The sequence below is a fragment of the Myxine glutinosa genome, chromosome 1, assembly GCF_964187855.1.
Source record: "Myxine glutinosa chromosome 1, kmMyxGlut1.1, whole genome shotgun sequence".
NCBI classification, from domain to species: Eukaryota; Metazoa; Chordata; class Myxini; order Myxiniformes; family Myxinidae; genus Myxine; species Myxine glutinosa.
In genome coordinates this window covers 407,697,331-407,709,004 of record NC_136261.1, presented here as the reverse complement: position 1 = coordinate 407,709,004, position 11,674 = coordinate 407,697,331, and the positions used below count along the sequence as shown (strand labels likewise).

The 11,674-nt window shown below is 44.8% G+C and overlaps 1 protein-coding gene across 1 annotated transcript in view; it reads right to left on the bottom strand.

Moving 5' to 3' along the window:
* Positions 1–5,254: 5,254 nt before the first annotated feature.
* LOC137417491 (protein FAM3C) overlaps positions 5,255–11,674 on the bottom strand; it is a 48,584-nt gene continuing 42,164 nt past the window's right edge. The window contains exon 9 of the mRNA XM_078770466.1: positions 5,255–6,244. Coding sequence (XP_078626592.1) covers positions 6,155–6,244 — 90 coding nt within the window. The 3' untranslated portion in view covers positions 5,255–6,154. The remainder of the gene's footprint in view (positions 6,245–11,674) is intronic.

Below are 11,674 nucleotides of genomic sequence, written 5' to 3'. Positions count from 1 at the left end.
GGAGAGCCCGGGTAAATCCCACGGTATTCCAGCATGCGAGGCACATTCCAGCGACTTCGAGTGATGTAATATTATACAATGGATTTTGACACGAGGATTCGCAGAGAAATATTTATTTGATTTGACATTTTCTTTCCCTCGCGTGGAGTAAAGCAGAGAAACGAATCTGATATGTACAGGTAAGTTAAAGTCTAAACACCTTGGTCACGGAATAACCCGATTTAGGGAGACGATGTGCATGATTAAAGGGTGGTTCGAGAAAGAAAGAAAAAAACACACGCACACACACGCACACACGCACGCACGCACACGCACGCACGCACACACACTTTACCGGGCAGACGCAAAAGCTTTAGGGATAAAACAATGATCACGTTACCAACTGCGCCCCATACTATTCCTCACTGTTTCAGCCGATACACCTCATTACACCAGTTGTTGTTTGTTTTTCTCTCCACCAGCTGCAGAAATAATTTGGAACTTTTTTTTGCAGAACTCCAGACAGCGAAGGTTGGAACTCCGGAGAACGACGGTTGGAACTCTGGAGAGCGACGGTTGGAACTCTGGAGAGCGACGGTTGGAACTCCGGAGAGCGACGGTTGGAACTCCGGAGAGAGAGAGAAAAAGAGAGAAGGGTAGAACCCAAGAGCGACATTGGTAAAGCCCCAGAGAGATTGGTAGAGCCCCAGAGAGATTGGTGGAGCCCCACAGAAATTGGTGGAACCCCAAAGAGATTGGTGGAACCCCAGAGAAATGGGTAGAACCCCAGAGAAATGGGTAGCACCCCAGAGAGATGGGTAGAACCCCACAGAGATGTGTAGAACCCCAGAGAGATGTGTAGAACCCCAGAGAGATGGGAAGAACCCCAGAGAGATGGGTCGAGCCACAGAGATGGGTAGAATCCCTGAGAGAGAAGGGGGAGAAATCCCAGAGAGAGATGGGTAGAACCCCAGAGAGAGAGAGAGATGGGTAGAACCCCAGAGAGAGAGAGAGAGAGATGGGTAGAACCCCAGAGAGAGAGAGAGATGGGTAGAACCCCAGAGAGAGAGAGAGATGGGTAGAACCCCAGAGAGAGAGAGAGATGGGTAGAACCCCAGAGAGAGAGAGAGATGAGTAGAACCCCAGAGAGAGAGAGAGATGGGTAGAACCCCAGAGAGAGAGAGAGAGATGGGTAGAACCCCAGAGAGAGAGAGAGATGGGTTGAACCTCAGAGAGAGAGATTTCGGTAGAATCCCAGAGAGAGATTGGTAGAGCCCCAGAGAGATTGGTAGAGCCCCAGAGAGATTGGTAGAGCCCCAGAGAGATTGGTAGAGCCCAAGAGAGAGATTGCTAGAGCCCCAGAGAGAGATTGGTAGAGCCCCAGAGAGAGATCAGTAGAGACCCAGATAGAGATTGGTAGAGACCCAGAGATTGGTGGAACCCCAGAGAGATGGGGAGAGCCACAGAGAGATGGGTAGAACCCCAAAGAGAGATGGGTAGAACCCCAAAGAGAGATGGGTAGAACCCCAGAGAGAGATGGGTAGAACCCCAGAGAGAGATGGGTAGAACCCCAGAGAGAGATGGGTAGAACCCCAGAGAGAGATGGGTAGAACCCCAGAGAGAGATGGGTAGAACCCCAGAGAGAGATGGGTAGAACCCCAGAGAGAGATGGGTAGAACCCCAGAGAGAGATGGGTAGAACCCCAGAGAGAGATGGGTAGAACCCCAGAGAGAGATGGGTAGAACCCCAGAGAGAGATGGGTAGAATCCCAGAGAGAGATGGGTAGAATCCCAGAGAGAGATGGGTAGAATCCCAGAGAGAGATGGGTAGAATCCCAGAGAGAGATGGGTAGAATCCCAGAGAGAGATGGGTAGAACCCCAAAGAGAGAGATGGGTAGAATCCCAGAGAGAGATGGGTAGAATCCCAGAGAGAGATGGGTAGAATCCCAGAGAGAGATGGGTAGAATCCCAGAGAGAGATGGGTAGAATCCCAGAGAGAGATGGGTAGAACCCCAAAGAGAGAGATGGGTAGAATCCCAGAGAGAGATGGGTAGAACCCCAAAGAGAGAGATGGGTAGAATCCCAGAGAGAGATGGGTAGAACCCCAAAGAGAGAGATGGGTAGAACCCCAAAGAGAGAGATGGGTAGAACCCCAGAGAGAGATAGGTAGGATCCCAGAGAGAGATGGGTAGAATCCCAGAGAGAGATGGGTAGAATCCCAGAGAGAGATGGGTAGAATCCCAGAGAGAGATGGGTAGTGGCCCAGAGGGAGAGAAAGAGCGAAGGGGGTAAAACCCCAGAGCAAGGAGGAAAAACTCAGCCTCATCACGTGATGCACGTTTCAGGTATTAATAGCGAGGTATGAATCCAAAGATAAGGAGAGAGAAGGAATGCAGGTCCACCATGTCATTTTCCACCTGATGTTGGATCGGTCCAATTCGAAGCAATTTATTGTGACCCTTAGCCCAATCACAAGGGGTTAAAGCAGAGCTTTTGAGGACAGACACTCGTGGGATTTACAAGTTCATGCACGAAACATGTCCAGCAAGCGAAAGAGGTGGTTAAGCTATGGTGTGGTGCCACCTAGCGTCTACCAATGGCATTGTGGTACAAACATGTCCGTCCGATGGGCCCCTCAATAAAACTGGCTCATCCCGAATGAGATTTAGCGAGGTTGACTGAATCTCGGCTGGTCGTTTGTGCCGAAGTTCAGTTCTTCACTTCTGATTGGAGAACCTCTGGGCTGCTTTCAACAAACACATGTATTTGTGACCTCATATGTGTCCTCACCCATAATCATGCATCGGATGTGCACGAACGCAAGACCAGAGAGTCAATTCTGCGACATTGAGTATCCGAGGTATTAGTGCATGGAATGCGAGTTCACATTCACACGTCGCATGACGGGTCGTGTGTGGAGCAGGTACACGCAGCAAGCCGAGGTGTACAAATGTGCCTGGTCCGCAGTTTCGGCTGGGCTCAGAACATCTGCCTTACATTATTAACCCTTGGATGCAGTGATTGGGCCTCGGAGGCCCACAAGGTTTTTAGCTGCGACAAGCAGCTCTATGAGAGGACCCCGTTGTTGTTCTTGTTGTTGGGGTGCCTTTTTGAATAGCGCATGCGCATACACTCGGACATGCGTTGGTATGAGGTAAGAACGGCTGGTCGAATTTGGTAGCGCATATTGCAACGGATATCCTCATGATTCTACATGTCGCAGCTGGTGACCACACTGTGGTCATTTTTCTCTTGTTTTTGTTGCAAAAACTATGCTGTACAATTTTTTTGGGAATGAGCCTCATTTACACCAACTTTCACATTGTTACACAAAATTCAGTGACATAAATAAATAAAAATTCATTCAGGCTCGTGGGAAAATCTTCATTCTTCACTTATAACCCGAAAATCCGACACGAATGGAGGCCTGGGGCCTTCGAGGCCCCGCATAAATGTTGTTGTACTCCTATGTTATATCATTATTTTCTTGATATGAGCCTTGTATATGCTCCGATAACTTGGTTACAAATAATTCAGTGACAAAAATATGAAAATTTAAAAAAACTTTACACGAATACATTTGTGGGGCCTCCGAGGCCCAATGGCTGCATAGGTGTAGGATTTTTGACAGTTGTGGACATATACATTCTAAATAAAAGGATAAGTGAATCATATTTTTTGAGCAAATACTCCTCCATGAGCCTCAACGTTTTAGAGAAACAAAAGTCGAAAAACCAAGAACAAAAAAAAGAAATTCTCCAAAAAAAAAAAAACCCAAGCCGTTCATTACTTGTATGGGATTCTTCCAACGCATAGGATCAATGATTCATTTTCTGAGCAAATACACATTCATGAGCATCTACCTGGATTGAAAAAGGATATGAAAAAAAAAAATCTATTTAAAAAAAAAAACGACACAAATACATTAGTGGGGCCTCCGAGGCCCAATGGCTGCAAAGGTGTCGGATTTTTGACAGTTGTTGACATATACATTCTAAATAAAAGGATTAGTGAATCATATTTTTGGAGCAAATACTCCTCCATGAGCCTCAACCTTTTAGAGTAAAAAAAAAAAAGTTGAAAAACCAAAAACAATTCATTACTTGTATGGCATTCTTACAAGGAATAGGATCAATAATCCACAATTTCTAAGCAAATACACACCCATGAGCATCGACTTGGATTGAAAAAGGATATGAAAAAAAAAAACGATTAAAATAAATAAATAAATAAATAAATTAAAAATTAAAAAACATGACACGAATACATCCGTTAAGCCTCCGAGGCCAAATGGCTGCGTTCATGTAGGATTTTTGACGCCTGCATCCAAGAGTTAATTAATTAAACAGTCAGGAATAGTTTATTTTTCACATCTCGAGAGAACTGAACAAATGAGATACAAATGGTGCAAATGGAGACCGACTCGGCTACTTTCCGGCGCAACGGAAATCCTGTTGAGTTTGGCCGTTTTTACTGACCAATACTGAACCGAATGTGGTTAAACATCCAAGGTTGGAATACGCTGCTCGCTTTCAATTAAGAAGCATCATTAGTGGAATTTCCCGTGATGAGGCCGAAGCACAAGGTCCGCTTCTCAAACATCACAGAGGCATGTTTCCCGCAGTCTATTCTCCAACATTGCTCCCTCTGTCCCTCAGGAATTCCAGGATGCACGTGTTCTTTCAGTAACCACATATTGCTTGGACTTCCAAGATGCAGACTTACCGCACACCTCCTCTCTTTTCCCTATTTGTGGAACCACTTATTTGGGGCTGTTGAATCCAAGTATTCCCACCAGGATGTCAAAAGCAGGTGGTGTACTGGATTATTTCATTCTTTTTTGGGGGGTTTTTTTTTTTTTTTTTTTTTTTTTTGTTTGTATACAAGATCGAGGCTTGTGTAAGAGCTAACATTAATCACAAAAAAAAAAACGGACAGATAAAACATATAATAAAGGGAGCGGAAGACAAGATGGGGAGAGAGGAAAGCACACAAGTACAACAGTAGAGAGCAGGGATATCGGGAGATCTGAGGGAGGGAGAGGGCTTGGGGAGAGGAGGCATGGGAAGGGGGCGGGGGTGGGAGAGATATAAAACACAAGGACACTGCCATTCTCATTTCACATGGACACTGCCAAAACACAAAGACACTGCTAGGACTTCCAGGAATTAACGGGAGTAGAAAAGATCAAGGTTTTGGATGGGGGAAGTTAAGAGATGGTGGTGTACAGCTGTTTTAAAGATCTGGAGAGAGGAGTGGGATTGAAGAGAGTGAGTGAAGAGTGATTCACATCATTTTATTCCATCACCACTGGTTAAATGAACCAAACGTAAGCAACTAGCAGACATTCATGTTGTATGTTAGAATCCATATAAATGAGGAATGAGAATGGGAAATAAACGAAGGACGGAAGAGACGAGGATAAATAACAATGTGGAAAACGGAAAATAAATCCTTTCAAAAAGCATGACTAAACAGCGGATTCTTCACATGTGATTGCAAACGCTTACACAAGCACGCTACTATGAGAGAATGGCGGAGGAAAGGAAGAACGGTCGAACCAGGAAGGCACGAGAAAGGAGGAAAAGCGGGAAAGGGTCACGACAAGAAAAATAAATGCGGTGCTCAAAGGACAATTCCGAGAAGCAGAACGGAATGATTCGATTCCCGAAGTGCGAGAATCAAATGAGGAGCGAATAAACAAAGGAAGAAGTGATGAATGAACCCACGGCTTCACACACAAAAAACAAACAAACAGGGAAACAGATTGCACTGGAATTTCACACAAAGGCTGTACTCGCGGAACCACCGTGATGGACATGAGATCCTTCATCTTAAGAAACGCATCCAATAGTTTTAAGGCACTTACATGGAAATATTCACATTTTATTGTAAAAGCAGAGAGAGAGCCGCCAAACAAACTCGGGAACAACCGGGGGGACGGCAGCACGGAAGCAAAGACGAAGGACGGGCAACCAACTAAGCGAAACTGCATACCTGAGTGAGATTAGAAACTCCGGGGCGGGTGACGCGGTCACGCCAAATGCGGTGGGCCGTCTCGGAAACCGGATGTGAAAGCATGCAATTCCGTCAGCAGCATCCTATAGGATTTGTCCGAAGTGCATTTTGACGTCGCGAGAGATGAAAAACCACCCGGTCGAGGTGCAGACAGAATCTACACTGGGACTGTGGGGATGCAGCCCTCGATCTCCACCAATTCAGGCCAACCTTCATACTTGTTTGTCTCTTTCTTGTTTATCATGTGCTGAGGGGAAGAGAAAAAGAAAATAGAATCCATTAATAACGGCAATGACGAAAATCGTGACAATTCACCGATTTCTCAAACATTTTCCGAAAGGTGAGCGCGGGTACCTGTAGGCTATCCTGCCAGCCCCTTAGTTACCCGGCCCCGAGTGCTCCAGGAAGTTACGTCACTTCCCACAAGATCACCGGCTGTCTTTGTCTGAAGTGAAGTCCGTTGTTGTCTAATGTCTACGTCTGCACGCATGCATGTACATCGTTTGTTGGGCAGCTTATTCATGAACCTTAGATCAAGTAGAAAACCAGAAAGGCACTCGGTAGAGCACATACCTCCACCAGGCTGAACAGACTATGTTTTGTATCCCACTGATAGGCTGGATCTGCATCCAGATGTGAAACAAAATCGAATTGGCTAGCTCGTCACCAAACCAACTCGTCCACCAAGTTTAGTCATAACTCGTCCATAACTTTTAAAAATATGTTACATATCGCTTTTCGCCCGATCTCTCAATGGTGAAAAATCACTTAAAAATTAAATAATTCTCATGTCCAAATCCATTTTCAGGTCTTCACCAAAATCTAATCATTTCAACCTTGTCACACACACACACAAGCTGTCCACCAAGTTTTGTCGAAATCCATCAATAACTTTTTGAGATATCCTGCAATGTATCGTTTTTGGCCCAATCTCTCAATGGTGAAGAATCACTTAAAAATTAAATAATCCTCACATCTGAATCCATATTCAGATCTTCACCAAAATTGAATCGAATCGTCCTCGTCAGACATCCAACCTCTCCACCAAGTTTCGTCCGAATCCGTCCACAACTTTTTGAGCTATCCTGCAATGTATCGTTTTTGGCCCTATTTCCCTTTGCTGAATAATCACTTTAAAAGTTCTACTCGTCGGATCCGAATCTGGATCTTCACAAAAATCTAATAATTTCGTCCTTGTCACATGCACTACATATCTGCCAAATTTCGTCCGAATCCGTCCACAACTATTTGAGATATCCTGCTATGTATTGTTTTTGGCCCTATTTCCCTTTGCTGAATAATCACTTTAAAAGGTCTACTCGTCGGATCCGAATCTGGATCTTCACAAAAATCGAATCATTTCGTCCTTGTCACATGCACTACATATCTGCCAAATTTCGTCCGAATCAGTCGACAACTTTTTTAGATTTCTTGTTCACAAAAAATGTACAAAAGAGCGCGCACAGCTGTAAGGACGAAGGACGGGAACAGTGGTGAGTTTGAGGCGAAGGTGGGAGTGCATCAGGGGTCGGTACTAAGTCCACTACTGTTTGTAGCTGTGATGGAGGTGCTGGCTCGGAACGTAAAGGAGGGTTTACCGTGGGAGTTGTTGTATGCAGATGATCTGGTGTTGATTGCAGAAAGTATGGATGGACTGAAGGAGAAGATGAACAAGTGGAAGGAATGTATGGAGACGAAAGGTCTGAAGGTGAATATCGGAAAAACAAAGGTGATGGCAAGTGGTGAGGTGGAAAGAACTGGGAAGTGGCCATCTGCTATGTGCAGGAAGGGTGTCGGAGTGAACTCAATTCAATGTACAATGTGCGCTGAGTGGGTTCATCAAAAATGTAGTGGTTTGAGAGGGTCATTAACCAGTGTGGCAGCTACATTCAAGTGTAAGGTGTGCACAGAGGGAGATGCAGATGGAGGAAATGTTGAGTTGGATCTTGGAGACGGCATGAAGCTGGAAGGTGTGAAAACATTTTGTTACCTAGGAGACATGCTGAATGGAGAAGGTGGATCAGACTCGGCAACGGTTGCTTGAGTGAGATGTGCATGGAAGAAGCTTCGGGAGCTGAGTGGCGTGCTGACGAGGAAGGGAGTGTCATTGAAGCTGAAGGGAAAGGTGTATGCTGCATGTGTGAGAAGTGTTATGATTTATAGGAGCGAGACGTGGGTAATGAACGTAGAGCAGCAAAGAAGGCTGGAAAGGGTGGAAATGCGAATGGTTCGGTGGATGTGTGGAGTATCGTTGAGAGAGAGGAAGTCAAATGATGAATTGCGAAAGATGATGGGAATAGAGCCTGTGATTGATGCTGTGAAGAGAAACAGTTTGAGATGGTTTGGTCATGTGTTGAGGAAGGATGAAAGTGACTGGTTGAGAAGAGTGATGGAAATGAATGTGGAAGGAAGTAGAGGACGGGGAAGACCAAGAAAGACTTGGCTAAAGATGGTGGAAGAAGAAATGTGGGCAAGGGGGTTAACAAGGGGAGATGCAGAAAATAGGGCAAAATGGAGAAGATTGTCATGGGGACCGCAAGGCTAACCCCCACTCTCGCAGGGAAAATGGCCTTTAAAATGCCTGTTGTTGTTGTTTGTTGTTCACAAAAAAAAACAGAAATATACAGACAGACAGACAGGGGTGAAAAACATAACCTCCATCCTCCTTTGGTGACGCAGGTAATAAATAATTATAAAACCCACCTAGTACCATCGATGATGCAAATATGGGGATAATTTTTGAATTGTAGTTGAAGGCGATGCAAATTGGTTGGAAAAAAAAAATCAAAGAAAGCGCCAACGGGTCAAGTTCGGGTCAAGTTCAACCATCGCTTGTGAATACGAAACGATACATTTTAAAATAGAACACCAACGTGCCATTTTATCCTTGTGCAAAATAAATACCCAAATATTTGAAGGGTGAAGGAAGTCTATACCCCCCCCCCCCCCCCCCACCCCCATTAGTCATAACGAGAAATTAAATAAAGATGGATTAATGCTGCGCAAGTTTACCAAGTTGATGCGAACTCTTGATTGCCCAAACTCCACAGCACATCTTGCATCTTCATTTCCTCATATTCTCATATTCTCAACTAGTGGGGCAACTTAGCATAACAATTGTGCATTTTGTGAGGAAAGCACCAAATTTGGCACACTCGTAGACTATCATATTATGAAAAGATCTGGATATTGGGCCATCTCAGATTCAGAGATTTGATTTTTGCAAGATTTCGATTCGATTGGGATCGAAGAGAACACCTTCTTCGTCTTCTGTACAGTGAAGTTGCCAGCCCTGAATTCTCTGGCTACATCTGGATGCTTCATTGGGAGTACAGCCATGTCCCTCAGGTGAACAGGGACCCACCTGGCATAGTGTGTGTGGTCTAAGGCATGGGACCAGTTCCGTCAGGGCATCAAGGCACATCGTGAATGAAGCCTGCCGCAGAGAACGCACGTAGACCAGTACCAACATCTCTAGTTCCAGCACAGTTGCCCAGTACTGAAAGTTGGGAATGTCTTCTCCTCTCTGGTGACACCAGTCTTCAAACTTAGGCAGGTCTTCTGCATCATCAGCATATGTCATACAGTGGCGTTCATATGCACGGTGTTGCAGGATGTGCAGTGCCGCTGCAGTGATTTGATGAGCTCTTCTTGTGCGGGTGACATGGGCAGCTCGCAGGAAGGAGTCGGCCGTCCCTGGCGTTGCAATCTCAGCTTGAAAATCTGCAAAATCTGCAAAATCTGCAAATCTTGCAAAAATCAAATCTCTGAATCTGAGATGGCCCAATATCCAGATCTTTTCATAAAATGATAGTCTACTAGTGTGCCAAATTTGGTGCTTTCCTCACAAAATGCACAATTGTTATGCTATATTTAGCTTAGCTGCCAGACTAAACCGAGGCCTACCACCTGCAGGCTTATGAATAAATATTGTTTAAGCTCCATGGTGTTCGGGTTCAACCACTCGGATCACGTGGTCTTCCACGGTGTGGTGCGAATTTAAATTGCATGGTTTCCCAGGATTTTGTCTTCAGCAAACGAGACACAACAAAACGTCCCAGTCTTGTTCGGCATTTCGTACAGTCTCCCGGAAGTTTACAAAACCCCATTTTGTACGCGCCGCACGACCACTCAGCTCGGGTAGCTCCGACGCTGTTGCAGGCCAGATTTCAGTCAGATTGGCTGTCTTCTTTCATCTCCCACTCGAACAGTGTCATGTTCCTCGTATGGTTACCCCATAAACAACTGTCACTCACCACCAACTTGAACCACCTTACCCCACCTTTCTCTGTGATGACGTCAACCATCACTAAGCCGGCTCATCCTATGTTGTCCTAAAAGAACGTCACGGCACTGCAGCTTTGCGCAATGAAGCATGCTCCATGTGCCAATCATCCTTCCCACTCGGATTTCAAACTACCGAGCTCGGTAATGTTTGTCCCTTTAATCCCCCCGACCGAGATCCATCAATCACATTCTCGAAAAAGTGCAAATCGCAATGGCTGTTTGAAGAGAGCTATCAAAATTGACTAAAGTAGGCAAGACATGTCATGCGGCCTTCATCTGCTTCAACAATGGCTCTTAACAACAACAACAACAACAACAACAACATGCATTTTAAGGCCATTTTCCCTGCAAGAGCGGTTAGGTTAGCTCTTAGTAGAAACATTTTCGGAAAAAGTAAAGTTTTTACTCCTACCCTCCCTACCAACATCTCGTCGTCCATCCTCCCTACCTGTGATGATTTAGTCCGTCCTCCCTACCTGTGATGATTTATTCCCCATTGGATGAAATTGGCAGGACATTGATCGAGGATATGGGAAGAAAGAACCCGACGCTTTGGGCGTTAACCTTTGTCAGGGCAAAAAAGGTGAAGACGATGGGTTAACGCACGAAACATCACCTTTACCTTGCTTCCCAGGCTATAGTCTACTTGCCAAGCCTATAGAGCCCTCTTGTGAACCCGGAAATGTTGAGTACCCCAACGTTTTAAGTTAGAAATGTACAGTATGGGTCCCCAGCACTTAGAAACTGCCGGATGCTAACTTGCATATGTTGGGCAATTAGCAAAATTAGCATTAATAGCATTAACCCTATCAAACATAGGCCTGGGACACTGAAATTTCTGTTTCGCTCTATTGCTCCGTTTGAATGCTTCGTGTGAGCAAACGATTTGAAGGATCTGTATGAAATTTGGACATAATACACTTAGACAGATATGCTTTCCGTGAGTGTTATAAAAATTTCCTGCGATCAAAATTTCATGTGAAAAAGGGATGTAAAAGCCGTGGATTTTTTTTCACCCAACATTTTTTTGCGCGGTTAGTGCCCCTACTCTCATGTTGAGCTACAGTTTCAATGTTAGTGTTTATTTGAACAGATCGTAACCTGGCACGTTCAACGCACTAAGCCCCATCTCGCGAGCTGCTATAGTTTTTGAGATATTGAGTATTTAGATTAATTTTTAGGTTTTTTTTGAGTATTCAAAATTTGCAGTACCAATAGGTGCACACATAATTTCTGTCTGACAGTTATGAAATTTGGTGGTCTTATAGAGTTTTGGACGCCCTTTCCAACAGTGTATTTAGAATTTTGCTGCGACAGAAATGACGTCATTTACGAAACATTTACGAAATTAACTATTTTTGGGATCACCAAATGACCATAGGCTCTGCTA